General features: G+C 35.3%; 1 protein-coding gene across 3 annotated transcripts in view; it reads right to left on the bottom strand.

Moving 5' to 3' along the window:
• The window catches only part of Itgav (integrin subunit alpha V), an 86,512-nt gene that overhangs the window by 47,398 nt on the left and 22,919 nt on the right, over window positions 1-16,195 (bottom strand). For all 3 annotated transcript variants that reach the window (XM_020164071.2, XM_074071239.1, XM_074071240.1), the window contains 2 exons: window positions 6,902-6,993; window positions 4,087-4,201 (listed from right to left, as the gene is read on the bottom strand). In XM_020164071.2, the coding sequence (XP_020019660.2) occupies window positions 4,087-4,201; window positions 6,902-6,993 (207 nt within the window). Of the gene's footprint in view, window positions 1-4,086; window positions 4,202-6,901; window positions 6,994-16,195 lie in introns of those variants that run through there.

The following is a 16,195-nucleotide window of genomic DNA, read 5'->3' as shown; positions in this document are numbered from 1 at the left end:
CCCAAATTTAATGCTCTGTGAAGAGCAATATATGCAACCACCCTCAGAATACATGTAGTACTGGGGTGTAATTCAAGTGAACATCTTCAAACATGACACTTTAAATGTGTTTTCCAACCATAAGAGATTCAAAAGATTTGCTCTTTCAATGTAACAATTAAATAACTGACCTATTAAGTTAACTTTAATCATGAGCAGTACTACACCTAGAACAGAGGTAAGGATGAGTTTAAAGACTTCCCCCTTGTTTTACATAAACGATAGCAAGGAACACTTGAAGACACCATCCTTCAGTAATCGAAGAATTCTTGCAGTCAATGTTACAAAGCTATAAAAAGTCACTACTGTGTTGGTCACCAAATATAGGAACCAAAAATATCTATTTTCAGCCACAAGGACAAATTTCCAAGATTTTTTCATTAAATAATCCCATCAAAAATTTTGTACCTATTTTTAAAATCTAGGAATTGCCCCAAGATTACACACTGAGTATCAGAGTGTAATACTACTCCAATGTAAATTTTTCTAGCCAAGAGGGAATGGGAAAATGAGAGACTGGAGTTTCCAGCGTCTAGTGAATCATACAAGGAATCCACTTTAACCTCAAGTCAGCCATGTATTTCCTTTGTTCAAGTTGCATCTGGGAAATTATTTCAGGCTATTTATAAGTACATCCTTTTTTGATTACCATACTGTACAACTATCTGCTTTATTTGGTTTCCCAGAACATCCAGCTGAAAAACAACACTGTTCTTAAAATTTCTGAATAGGTACATACTAAACTGGGTGTTTCTGACAACTTAAAAACTTTCACATTGAAAACAATTTATTTCAGTGGACACTTTGGTGTTTAAGTCTACAGATGGTTAATACTTCTTCCACCTGTTAAGTCTTGCAATATGGTAAGTGTGAATGTTGCTGATTTTAATAGCAAGATCAGCTCTTACTATAAGCCAGGTAATGTACTAAAGCATTTGACATGGCATTTCTTTTTAAATCTTTATGGTGGTCCTAGGAGAGAGATTATTATTCACAATTTGTACAGACAAGGAAACTAATGCTTAGAGAAATTATATAACTTGACAATATTCAACCAGCCAGACAGGAGTGTAGGCCTGAATCTAAGCATGTCCACACTACTATGCTGCATGATCTCAAATGAACAACATTTATTTTCTGGGTGAAAAAAAAGTAGAAGGCAAAGCCAGTGCGAAACCATAACTGAGAAAATGTTCAAATAACCTTATTAAAAAGTGAGAGAGACTTTGCAAGCAAGAAGCCTGGAATTCAAACCCCAGTCCCACCAAAAATTATTTTTTTAAAACACCAAGATAAAGATAAATAAATAAATAGAGACAGAAGAAACAAAGGACTCCACTGAGCATGGTGTCGAAAGAGTGTTTACATCATATGACTTGTGGCTCAGTCATCTGGTCTATTGCATAATGCCAAGAATGGCCAAAGATGCAGTTATAAAGAAAGCCAGAAGCATTCAAAATCAGGAATAAGGTAAGTTGGTAACAGAAGTTGCTTGTCTAAGGTATGCACAAAATTCAAACAAACTAAAAAAGTAAATAAATAAAGATAAACAATCCCCTCCACAAACGACCACAACCAAGATAAGCAAAGCTATCAAGAAGTTAGCAATGAGGATGGACATATGGCTCATGTGATAGAGTGCCTGGTTAGCAAGCACAAAGCCCAAAGTTCAAACCCCAGTACCACCAAAAAAAAAAAAGACAAGTTAGCCATGTAGCACCACAAAACTGGCATCACCACGTAAAACCAAATACTGGGTTGCATCATGACGAAAACATCAAATACTGAAATTGTACCTCATGTGTGCTTGTACCAATAATGAAACAAGGGCCTAGAGTGTACTTAAGTGAATTAACCCACAGATACAGAATTTGAAATTATAAACCAGATTTTCAAGCTTCACTCCTAAAGTTTCCCCTCTGGACAAGTTGTCCCTCTTAATTTGAGCCTGTAGGTAGCTCAGTATTTGAAAGGTTGGATCAAGCAACATGTACAATAATCAAGGGTTGCTGAAAGCCAGGCCTGTTAGGAAAAATGGCATCCACTCTTGTCTTTTATGGAGTTGTTTTTTGAGCTTCTCCTAAGATTTGAGGTTTTATTGTTTCAATCACAGTTGAATAAACTTTTCTATGAAGGGCTAGATAGCAAATATTTCAGGCTTAGGGGCAAGTACAGAACTACTCAACTTTCCTAGAAAACATATAGACAAATGGGTGTGGCTATTTTCCAATAAAATTTTAGTTATAAAAACCTGATCTGAGAAAACTGACTTAAAATCACATTAAAATTTCTATGCCTAAACCAAATAAGTGAAAACTTGTGACAGATTTACAAGTCATTATTAGAACGCACGTCTTTCAGAAGGTTTCCATGGATTCTCACACATCAGGAATTATCTAAACTAACATGTATGTTAAGAAGCAGGATGTATTCTTCATACAAATGCTATGTTTAAAAAGAATTAATTGAAGTGGAAAACATTTTCTGCTGTTAGTAATGCAGGGAAAAGGTTCCCTAGGCAGACCTAGGGAGCTGGGGATATAGCTCAGTTGTAGAAAGTACTTAGCATGCATAAGACTATGCATTCAATCCCTGGCCCCAAAAAGAAAAACTGGAAAAAAGAAAGACCTAGTTCAAATTCTTATTTGAATGCAGCACTTTTGCTTCAACTGTCTGAATCTATTTCTACATTTCTAAAATGAGAATAAGGGTGACTTTGTATGTGTGTGTGGTGTATATATGCTTCATCAAAAGAAAAGCTAAACTTTGGCACACAAGGCTTAGACTTTATAACTATAAAATTATCTTCTCACAATAGAACATTTTCACAATACAGGAATTAAAAATACAAATTTAGTGCTTATTCTTTTAGGTGATACTAGGGTTTTAACTCAGGGCTTTGAGCTTGATAGGCAAGCACCTAAACACTTGAGCCACACTTCCAACCCTGCAGTCCTTAAATTTTCTACATGTTACCAAAGACAATAGTACAATGACCAAAATACCAACATAAAGGAGGCAATACGTATGGTGCCAAACACTGAGGATGAAGTCTTCAATTCCCTCCTCACACATAATACAGACCTAAGTATGTGTCATTCTTTTGATGTTTACTTACTACCTACAAGGGACAGGATCAAGGTGATGGACCAAAAAATACTAAGTGAAATAACCTGCAATTTCCTAGAGGTTCAACTGCTTAAAATTTTGAGGACTGATTTGTTCTTTGACCTAATGCCACATGTCACCTAACGTGGAAAAATAGGAATCTAGCAGGAAGTGTCTTATTTCTAGTACTTTTGTTACTAATTCTCTCTGCTCTACTATTTGGTGGCCAGTGGTGCCAAATGTGCAGAATTCAGAAAAGCATAACCAAAATTATGAAGTAATCTTTCGTCACAATATTAATTTCCTTTGAAATTTCAACTAATGTTAGTGAAAACATGAGATCTTCTGGATCACCAAAAGATAAGTGGTCCTGGCAGCAAATTAACATAGAAACTCTGAGTAACAGCTGTGAAATACAAACACAACTCCTAAACTCAATATTCACCTTCCTATATAAACTGGCTCTTTATAGCACATATTTATAGTACTGGGGATTGAACTCTCAAATGCTTAAGGCATTTTAAAACTTTTCCACATCATTATTCATCTAAATCAGTGGTTCTCAAACTTTGATAGCCATCAAAATTACTAGTCGCGTTTGTTAAAGATGTAGGTACCCAGACCTAACCAGACCTAATGGATCAGAATCTTTAGTTGTAAGGACACGCATCTGTAAGAGAAGCTCACTTTAAATCAGATGTTACTTATTCTGAACCAAGGAAAGTGAAAATGAGTTCTTAGAAACAACAAGCCTGTTTACTTTGCATTTGTAATTTCTTTACATTAGCAAGATTATTTTCATTTTGTTCTCATCAATCTCACAATATTTACATATTGTGTCACACATATACATTCACACTTACATACACACTCATTTTAACAAACTAGGCTCCCCACCACCCTTGACAGATAGAAGCAGGTACAACTTCCTATACATACTTGACCTGCATGGTGCATACTCAACAGTCTTTGCTCCATCTTGAAGAAAGCAAGTTCCAACAGGCTCTCTCTCCTGTTTCAGCTCAGTTCTCCAGTGGTACAATGGAGCACAGGCCTAAAACCAAAAGTTTAATCCATCATGTAAACATTCCCTGAAAAATTAGTATTTCAGATCATCTATACTACTACAGAATATGAGCTCACTTCCTAAGCATTATGAATAAATATTTTTTAAAAGAAGCATTTTTCTCACATTCTTCTGAAGGCTGTATCTGTAGTCCATATACATGTTTTCAAAATATTTAGTAAAATTATTTCAGGCAGCATATTTCTTGATTCTCTACACTCAGCTGATAGTCACAAACTGAAAAAACATGTGAACTAAATAATATTCTCATGCATGCAAGATATATAACTAAATTATACAACACATAGTAAAAGTAAAAGAGAATAAAGGAATTTGTAGTTCTTATTTTAATTACTTTCCAAATAAACTTGGAACGTTTTGTTTTTAGAGTTCTAATTTCAAAACCATATGGAAGTACATATTTTTTTAATGGTGTATAAATCTACCAAAAGAGTAACAATTTAATTTGCTGGAAGAAAGTTCAATGAATTTCTATAATAATTTTTAAAATAAAATACTAACATTACAGACATCAATACTGGGTTATCTTATATCCAGCTTGATAAGACTGAAAGTAGAATTCATTTCCTCTCTGTACACCCTTGATACTACAAAGTGGATGATTTGCTCCTTTCGCTTATTCTGCATCTTATGTCTTTTTCTTCTTAGCATACCCTCCTCTCAACCTCCCCAACTGCAAAATCTTGACAAACCCTCTAAAGTCCTACAGAAACTTCGCCTTCTAATCAAAATTTTCCATAATGTCACATAATTATATGAAAAAAAAGGACAATATAAAATAAAAAGGAGCCAATTTACATAGGGAAGGGCTCTCTGACAAAATAGAATTAAAGCTGAAATCTGAATGACAGCTAGCACTCCTTGAAAAATCTTGGTTTTCTCTAAGATTTTCATTGCAGAGGGAACACAAACACAAAGGTACAAATTGAAATGACTTGGCACATGGAAGAAATAAATAGAAAGACTTTTGGTTGAAAAACGTTAAGACGGAGTAAAATGATGTCAAAGAGACAGCCTGTAACCTGAATATGAAGATGCTTACAGGCCAGAATGGGTTTTTGATATTTATTCAAGTAGCAACAGAAACTAACTTGACTGTTTTAATCAAGAAAGTGAATTGCTTGGATTTCCTTTCATCCTTCTGTGGAGATTGGAGTTGGGGCAAGAGAGGAGATAGAGAGATAAAGGAGCAATTGCAATTGCGCAGGTAAATAACAACAGTGACTCACTGCAGGGCAGAAGTCATGAAGACGGACATTAATTGATGAATGTGGGATATATTTTCAAAGCAGATTTAATAGGAAAGCCATGTATCTCAATAAGATGGGGAAGACTTATATAGAAACAATTATTTTTGTTTGTTTATTTGATGGAAATTAAAAAGAGTCCTATTTGGTAATATTGGGGTTTTTGCTTGGTTGGTTTTTGTTTGTCTTTCCTTTGGCAGTACTGGAGTTAGAACTCAGGGATTCATGATTGCTAAACAGGCACTTGAGGCACATCCCCAGTCCTTTTTCACTTTAGTTATTTTTCTGATAGGGTCTTTCATGTTTGCCCAGGGGCCAGTCTCAGATAGTGATCCTCCTACATGTGAATCCAGCATAGCTGGGATTACAGATATATGCCACAACCAATGCATATTTGTGGACTGAGATGTAGTCTCCCTCACCTTTTACCCAGGCTGGTCTTGTACTGCAATCCTACTGATCTCTACCCACTGAGTAGATGGAATTACAGATGTGCCCCACCATGCCAGACCTGGTCATGTTCATTTAGAATAGTCTATTAGACATCCAAATGGAAATGCCAAATGAGTAGTTGGAAATATTACAGATCCAGGGACAACTAAAAGCTAGAGATACAGATTTAGGGATTATGACATATAGCGTATACTCACAGACAAGACAAAGTTGAAAACAGAGAACCATCACAATACTCAAAGATACCCCAACATTTAGGAGCAGTCACCCAAGATAGGAGAAAAACCAGGAAAGCATAGTGACACATAAACAAAGGAATGAAAAATATTTTTAAAAGGTGATGTTGAATGGTGTGAGAGGCAATAATGTAAGAATGAGTAAGCACCAATGGAAAAAATGAAGCACCAAAGAGACACACATTTAAAAAGATTACAGCAGAGGATTTCAGTGAGCTGAAAGTTAATGGTGACCTTAGTCTTGCCTACCACACTGACTAGAGTTGATGGAAAGAGAACGTGAAAAGCAGAGATGGTTACTGTAGAAATCTTTCTCAAAACCCATTTAAGAAGAGGTACAAAGGAAAGGGACAATGTCAGGGGAAGATGGAGTAAAGGGAAGCACACTGTATTTTTAAAGAGAAAAAGTACTAAGTGTTTGACTAATCAAAGGCACACTGTACCCAAACTTGACGGGATACAAAGAAACTGATGGGAATGATCAAGTAGAGTGGGGAAAATGAGCAATGTAGAAATGAGGGTGCAAAGAAACAGAAACCTAGCTCAAGAAGAACAAGAAAGATGGTGTCCTTAGATTGTTAGCCTTTGAACAGATTTATCTTATTTTACTCTAACCTGCACCTTTGATCACCCTGAATTTTACTACAGCTGGAAAACATAAATGGAGACACTTCCTATATCTCTACATAAATGAACTCAACTCACCTGTGAGGAAAAACCATAAGACTTACCAAAATTTTATCCTGTTTTGACCTCACAGATGCTCCAAACCACTGGTGGGACTTAAACTCCAATGGATCATCTTTGGCATAATCTCTATTGCCTGAAAAGGAATATTTTAAGAGGTTGAAACAAAATATATTATTTTAGTATAAGAGAGCTTATTTGTATCCAACCAGATTTAGGAATAGGGTACCTTTGATTAATCAAATACTGCATTGCATATTTATCTCATATACTTGATATACATAAGCAACTTTTAAATAATCAGAATAATATAATTCATAATGATTTATAAGTATCTCAGAATGGCTATTAACCCAATAATTATCATAATGCAGACATGAAAAAGTAATTGCAAGTGAAGTTCCAGTTGCTAAATTACTAAATAATTAACTATTAGATAAATACTCTGATCACCTACCTGTCAGTAGTTCTTTCTTTGAAGTAAGATATGTATAAAAACTAGTTTTCAAAAACTAGTTTTTGAAACTCCTTTTACTACACAGGCAATAAAAGACAAGACTAAGATGAGTTACCAATGGTTTTAAAACACAAAAATTAGAACCCAGGAGACATGATTTAGCTGGTAGGGAAAATAATTGGAGTTGGCACACTGCATTAAGACACTTATTTTTCAGGTTCCCCCTGCCCCCCGCTACTATTGAGAACATTATTCCCAATGTGCCAGGTACTAATGTAAACCACTATGGGTTAAAATATATTTCTTCAGAAAAACCTAGATTTAATCAAGAAAAAGTTACAGAAATATATGTGCAAAGTATTTTGAGAAGGAGAAACAATTTTAAAGTCAGGTTTGTTCCTCTTAAAATGCTTTTAATAATCATTTTTATACATGCGTGCCTCAATAACTATATTAAATAATACAGTATACATCTGTCAATTTTAAGAATGGCAGCCATGATGAAAATGTCATGAAAAGATTTAGTCAATCATTCCCATAAACCACCATGCATCCAAGGTAGTACTTATTTCCATTCTGAAGACTTAAGACCAATTAAAGAGTTAAAAATAATTAATGAGAATTTCAATAACACCAGACATCATATAGGTAGGGTGAAGGGTGAAATGTCATTCACTAAAATATTCTCTTAATTTTTTCATCTTGTGGAAAAAATTTAAATGTGTCAATCTACAAAATTTGAAATCTAAAATTCAAGTTTTTTTGGTCAGTGATTGTAAAGGTGCCAGTTTATAAGTTGGGGGAAGGGAAAGGGAGGAATAAATTTGCTGGCGAAACCCCAGCTTTCCAACAGGGTTTGGCTTGCTTGGGAGGCCTGTGTTCATCCTGCTGTCCAAACTGGAAACAGTGCACATCAGTGACTGGAAACAGTGCAAATCACCAAACAGTACACATGCTCGCTCACATTTGCCATCCTCTGACAGTTCATGTAAGACCACTTAACTAATTCTCACTGATCAGGTAAGAGCAGAAGTGGCACCTCAAGTCAGTTAAGAATGGGAAAGAGTTCTCTGAGTTTTCTCTCCCAGCCATGGGACTGTTAGAATAGATAGAATTCTGTTTGGAGGCGGCCTTCGCCCACATCTTTAAGCCACCCAGGACAGCCAAAAGACCCACACTAGATGGTACATGAGCAAGAAATAATCTTTGTTATAAGTGACTAACATGTTACAAGTGAATTACATGTATAATTGCCAAACACTGTTACTAAAGTATAGCCTAGCACATACTGAGTATATTCAAAAAGCATAATGCTATTTCCACAAAGACCTGACCTACAGCCACAAAGAAGCTTAGCCCTTTGAAGAAATGGGTTCAAGCAATAGTTTTTCCAGAATTGTAACAAAAAAACTCATGGTTTCCATTAAATAGGATGAGTTTTTGCTCTTTGTTTTGTTGTGAATGCACTGCAAGCTGTATTCTCTTTCTTTGTTATAGACTTTCTATTCTATTCTTTTCATGAAAGCATTTTCCTCATCACATTAATGAAAAAGGAAAAATACTGTGTAACTGTGAAAAAAAAATAGCTGGCCCTTTGAAAAGATTCACCTCTCCTCACTGAGACCACAAGTACCATGATAAACTCAGATAATCTCAGTCAGGGAATTGAGTTTATGAGCTAGCACTTGAATAAAAAGTGCATCGCTCTTACAACTGCTTCTGCTTTCATTTAAAACACAGGCTTTTCAGCAAGGTGAAATTCCAAAGATGTCAAAAACAAAATGATGCAGTGGGACAGACCCACCACTACTATATTCCTGCCAACAAAAGTATTCCTGCCTACAAGATAACCTGGGATACATTCCTCAAAAATGTTAGTGTCATGCAAGCAAACAAAAAATAGGAAAATGTTCTGATTTAAGAAACTAATGAAATGTTGCAGCCAAATGCAAGATTTGACCTTTGACTGAATCTTGTGTCTGGTATTTTTTAAAAGCTACAAAGTAGCTTTAACTGTAGAAATTTTAATATGGATTGTGGAATAGACAACAGTGTCCTAATGATGACATGTTTCTGATGTATGATAATATTCAGTTATTTAAGGGAACGTCCTAGTCTTCAGAGATAAATGCTGAAGTATTTGGGGTAATGAAGCACAATGCCTGCAATAATGGGCAGAGCTAAATGAAGGGTATATCGTTGCTTACTGTTTTACTGTTTCTTATTGTACAGTAATCAATAAGTACACACTTACATACTACAAGACCACAAACAGGATACCTTCTATTTTTCTTTAAGATAAATTCTTTTTTCCATTTGTTCTAATTGTAAGTGTTGAGCTAGAAGTACAGCCCAGTGGTACAAGGCCTTGAGTTCTATTCTCAGCACCACCAAAAAGATTAATAAAAACATCAGCCAGACATGTAAATCCTGTAATCCTTGGGAAGGTGAGGCAGAAGGATCTAAAGTTCAAAGCCAGCCTGGGCTACATAGTGAGGCTCTGTCTCAAAAAAAAAGTCTTACTAATTACAAAACAAATTAAAACATAAAATAAAACTACGTGTAAAGATGAGATGAAATTCCACAAAGAAACTCCTCTAACATTTTGCTATTTATCTTAAAGACTTGTTTCATGAATATATGCATATCCTCTTACATGTAAAATATTTTTTCTTGGATTTTGTTAGCATATATTAATAGTACAAGGGGGATTCAGCTATTTCTATAAATGCAGGCAGGCTACTTTGAACAAGCTTACCCCCTATATTATATTCCCCTAATTTCCCTTAAAATATACATTTTAAGCCAAATATTTAAGACACATTAAAATTATTAATACATATACACACCTTTTACCCCTTAATACTATGTCAGTAAAGGTACACTTATGGTATCACTGTCATTGTTTAGTACCCTAATTACAGCCATACAATGGTTTAATTGATCCCCTGCATCTCCTTCTGTTACAAATTTAGGAATGTTTCTATTTTGATTTAAGAGATCAGCATACTCTCCTCAAGTCACATCTATGTCCTCTACGACACATAAAAATCTCAGCAAAGCATATCTTTGGGGTATGAGACAAAGGGCTCATTGCTAAATTAAAGGGATAAATTCTCTATATGGGATGTCACATAGAATGTTATTCTAATGGATAGATTTCTATCAAGGTTGCAAGACATACCTAAAAGGGAATGTGTAAGCATTCCCTTTCCTATCTTCAGGTTTCCAGTCTGTAAAAGACATCATGCTCATTCCTACACACAGGCCTTTGTACTCAAGGCTCTCTTACTTAAAAATTTTATTCCTGGACTGGCAGAGTTCCTCAGGTGGTAGAGCGCTTGCCTAGCAAGTGTGAGGCCCTGAGTTCAAACCCCAATACTACCACAAAAAAAAAGAAAGAAAAAAAAAACTTTACTCTTTCCATTCTGGATTCAAATCCTCCCTGAAAATTCTATTTCAGGTGTCCATTCATGTTAATGCTAAAACAGAGTCTGCTTCTTAAGGAAGTACGTGTCTAACACCAGAGACAGTCGTGGGAACCAGCAACTGTGGTGGAGTCAGGGGAGGCCGGGCTCCTTATAAAAACATTTCATATGAGAAGAGTTATGAGAGAAAGGAGGCAGGTATAAGCGAGAGAATGCTTTCCAGACTGGGAGAAAATCTGCAAACCAACAAAACAGTAGGTAATCTTGTATTCTTAAGAGAATCATGGATTGTTCAGTGTGATTAGAAAGAAAGGTCGGGAGGAGAGAAGTTGCCAAGGGCCTTTATGAAATGCTAAGAACAGTCTTCATGAGATTTTTGAATTGTCTTTTAGGCTAAGTAATTTTTGTTCAATTATTATAATCCTAAAAAGTTGGAGAGAAGCTTCCCTCTTTGTAAAATGTTAATTTTCTTCCTAGCACCTTAAAAAACGGCCTCCACAAGTGTTTTTCTGAACAAATGTGCTTTTCTCTAAATTTGTTAATCATGGCACAAGATGCCCCTGTGCATTTTCAAGTAGCATATGCTGTCACAGTTACTGTACTCTATTTCCTATATTAAAAAAAGTAGAGAACACAACTCCTGCCATAAAGACAACTAGACATCTGTCTTTTAGTTATCAGGCTTAATGTTAGCTAGAAAATGTCATGGTTTTATATTTGCCTTTGTATTTCTCAACTACTGTGGAACACGAAAATCTACAGTTCTTTACATGTGGAAAGCTATTTGCGAGTAATAACTAGTGAGGATGTAAGAGCACCAGTCAAAGGAGGAAAACCATTAGCAATGTGACTTTTTTCACAAAAAAATAAATTCAAGTGACCAATATGAGCTAGGCATGTGTCTGTACTCTTAGCACTCAGGAAGCTAGGCAGGTTTGAGGCCAGCGAGGGCTACATGTTGACATCCTGTCTCAAAAAAAAAAAAAAAACACCTAATTTGAATAGCAAGCAAGAGACTCTGGGTTTGATCCCCAGTACCACATACCAAAACAAAAACAAAAGGAAAAGAAAAGAAAAAAACCCCACTAATTTCCAAAGTACACTTGGGTAATCACAATGCCAAAAAGAAAAAAGCCAGACATGTCTTAGAGCACCATGCGACTAAATGTTTTCAATTACAGTACCAAACAAAAGCCAAATATAACCGGATATAATGTACAGGCACACATTAGCATCCAACATTAAGTCAGGCATCTTCAAAAGACCATCTACAGTTTCCAAAGCCTATAGCGTCCACAAGTCACAACTTCAAATTACCATCTTTTTAAGATGTTTGTTCAAGAGGAAGTTTTCCTTAGTGGTCAGAATTGTCTTTTCAGAGCATAAGTCCAAAATACTTTCTTCAATATCAGGCAGAAGTTTCACTCCTAGGAAGAGTGACCAGAGTGGGTGGCAAAAAGAAAGGAAACTTGCTCTCCAAATAATCAGACAAGAGGTTCATTCACAACTGGCAGGACCTGACAGCTGTTCTGTGACATATGACTGAAGTAAACATTTTGAATCATAGCCCTGAAGTCACCATTCTGGGTGACACTGGAACTCCCCAGACTACTTGGACGATGCCCAACACCATTGAAAAGGAAACAGGACACAGATAACTGCGAAATTCCAGGACTGAAGACAGGCTTCTTCTGGCAACAGTCAAGATTACAAAAATTTCTCTCCATAATCACAAAGTTTGTCAGAAGATTAGTTATCACCCAAATAAATTACAGGGGAAAAAGGGATTCTCATACAATAATAAAAATGAGAAGAAACTTCCCTGTGTTATAATTAAATGTAAATAAATTTAATTTAATTAAATGTAAATTATAAATTAAGGTAAGACTATACAATCACTTTCATAAATACACAAAAAAATAGAGAAACATGAAATTTTTCTTTTGCTGACTTTTCTATGAAATTTATTTAATTATTCATTTAACAAATATTTATGGAGCATTAAGTACTAGGAATTATCCCAGGTTCTGCATGTTTTAAACGTATGCTACTATACTTTTTTTTTTTTTTCTTTTATTTATATTTGCATACAAGAGAAACATGAAATTAATTAAAGAGTAGATTGTTAGAGACTTGATAATTTAACGTCTATTATGCTGGCTTTTGAAATTTGTTATTTGCATTTTATCAAACTCCCATGATGAAATGCTTGAGGACAGAAAAATGGGAAGAGCGGTGTCACAGCTCAGTCTCTGCCTCCTTATTTGCAGTCCAGTCTTCTCGTTTCCTCAGAACTTCAAAAACCGTTGTCAAATATCCAGCATTCAATTTGCTGGAGAATTAAAAATAAGTGTATTTTTAAAACACAGGTACTTGTCACCTGAAAGCTAAATTTTTTGTCTCTTCTTTTCATCCCTAAGGAAATTTCTTTGGAACAGATTATGAAAAGGCCAAAATGGAGACTAATGCCAAAGCATTAGAAGAACAAGAGAGTAAACTTCTTCTTTTTTTGAAGTATTAGGGTTTGAACTCAGGGCCTCATGCATGCTAGGCTGGTGCTGTACCACTTGAGCCATGTCTCCAGCAAGTTTTGTCCTTTAGCTATATTTCAGATAGGTTCTTCCATTTTATTGTCCAGGTCACCTTGGTCCTCCCACTTATTTCTCTTGTAGCTGTGATGGCAGGTGCCCACCACCACACCTAACTTGTTGCTTGAGATGGGATCTCTTTAAGTCTTTGCCAAGGCAAAAGGGAGAAACAGTAAATAACTATTTAAGAAACAAGATACTTTCAGAGTCACAGATGCTATAAGAAATTTGAGAGAAAATAATGAAGAGGTAGTCACACAAACTACTGGCATTGTGCATTTATGTATCATCTAGTAGCACTGAGAAATAATGTATTTCACTGAATTAAAGCTGCCAATATTCAGATATTAAGATTTCTGAAATCTGAATATGTATTATAATCAACGGTGACGTATGTTTATAATCAGTAGTGTGTTTTGTGGCATATTAATAGTACACTTTCACATCAATGTATTTTTAGTCAAATGACTGACAAGTTAAGAAAATTCAGTGAGAAAAGAGCCTTCAACAAATGGTGCTAAGAGAGCTAAATATCATTTTTTTTCTTTAACAAACTGGGTTTTGAACTCAGGGCTTCACAATTCCTAGGCAGAGGCTCTACTGCATGAGCTACACCTTGAGCCCCACCACTGTATATCTTTATGCAAAAAGATTAACTTGTAATTATACCTCAAACTACACCAAAAAAATTAATTCAAATAAACCAGACATTTTTAAATGTCAGAGCTAAAACTGTAAAACTCTGAGAAGAAGCTGGTGCTGGTGGCTCCCACCTACAATCCTAGATACTTGGGAGGCTAAAATCAGGAGGATCATGGTTCCAGGCCAGCCTCTGCAGGGAATTCTAGAGACCCCATTTCAACCAATAGTTAGGCATGGTAGTACATGCCTGTCATCCCGAGCTACATGGGAGGCTGAGATCAGGTGGATCAGGCTTCCAGACTAACCCCAGCAAAAAAAGTTTGAGACCACATCTCAGTGGAAAAAAAAGCTGGATGTAGTGTAATGTCATACGCCTGTCATGCCAGCTATGGTGAGAAGCTAAAATAAAGGAGAACAGTTCAGGCTAACCAGAGCAAAAAGATCTAGAGGGCTCACTCAAGCGAGTACCTGCCTAGCAAGCACAAAGCCCTGAGTTCCAACCCCAGCAGTGCCAAAAAAAAAAAAAGGGCGAAGGACTCAGATAGACATTTCTTCAAAAAGGTATGGTGGCTAGTAAGCACAAGAAAAGACACTTCCATCATTAGTCTATAGGTAAACACAAATCAAAACTACAAAAAATAATAACGTCACATTCTCTAGGGTGACAGAAGAGTCCATAAAGATGTGAAGAAAATGGAATCCCAATACACTGCTGTAGGAAGATAAAACTGTCCAATCGATTTTGAAAATAATTTGGCAGGTTTTTTTTTTAAGTTAAACATAGATTACTGTATGACCCAGCAATATCACTCCTAGGAATCTATTCAAGAGAAATGAAAATATATGTCCACACAAAGCCTTGGACATAAAGGTTCACAGCAGTAGCCAAAAACACAGAAATTGCCTAAATGTGCATCTACTTGAAAATGAAAAAGAGACTTCTCAATTAAATGCAATTCTATTGGCAAAAACCAGGAGTGTGGCACAGATACATGCTACAGCATGGATGACAGTATTTTGCATTACTCTTACATGAAACATTTTAAAAAAGGAAATTACATTTTGTTAATGCTGTTTTAAAATGTGACATGTCTTTCAGGTGGAAAAGTAGCTGCAACACAATGTCCACACACAAATACACACAGTCTGACACAGATACACATACTGTGGATCTTGGTGTCCTCGGTGGTAGGATTCAGGTGATTTTTATTTTTGCCTCTCAGTGTTGTTATTTTATCATATTCTCATCAATCAACATGCATTATTTATATAATTTTTCTAAAGTAGTGTGGTTATATATCCACTAATATTTATATAAAAGCTTAATTAGGAATTTTGCCTACATACCCTCTTAATTAAATTCATGTTTACATTTTCATCTCATTTACATAAAAAAATTCAGTTCATAAAATTCGAGACTATTTCTATTGGGAAAGCAGTTCCTAGCATTTTTACTAAACATTAACCTTCTACACTAGTTTATAAAATCGAACTATTTAGAATAGAATTTAGCAAAATGTAACTTTTGAAAACATGAAAATGCTAGATATTACTGAGGACCAAAAGAGAAGACAATTATTTCTTTGATTTAGTAAAGAAATAGTCTGTTAATTTATTAAAGAACTCTGGTAGACACAATAAGTAGCAGTAAGATATCAGTATTAATAAAAGGATGATTTGCTTTATAAATTTTCAAATGTTCTAAAAGCACTTAAAGTGGAAAGAGACAAAGGTCCCTAAATCCAAGTGTTTTTGGAGTCACAAACTACCGAAAAATTATACATATTTTTTATTTGTAAAAATTATGTATGCTGTAAAATTTTACATTTATATTTACAATATATATTGCATATCATATTTGATATACTTTAGTATAGTTCTAAAATTTATATATACATATATATGTTTTAAAATCATATTCCACAGATGTGAAAAAATTTAATTTCCATAGAACTGTCCAGAAACATTTCTGTCTCTCTAAGATACAGCTATCCTCTAAAAACAAACAAGAGTCAGAAAGTATTCCAGAAGCAAACAGGATGAGGCTCATTTCACTGGGATGGCTGTTATTTACTTATTGAGTTATTAGCACCACAGTGAACAGAATCCCAACCTCCCTCTCTCTCCATGAGCCATTCCAGAAGTGCTATTGGAACGCAGCACAAATACAGGCCTTTGAAAGCACCCTGCTTTATCAATGCTGGTTTGTTTCCTTCTAGTGAT

This window comes from Castor canadensis, chromosome 4 (assembly GCF_047511655.1).
Source record: "Castor canadensis chromosome 4, mCasCan1.hap1v2, whole genome shotgun sequence".
NCBI lineage: Eukaryota > Metazoa > Chordata > Mammalia > Rodentia > Castoridae > Castor > Castor canadensis.
The sequence above is the reverse complement of the archived record's forward strand: the minus strand, read 5'-3'. Positions and strand labels throughout refer to the sequence as shown.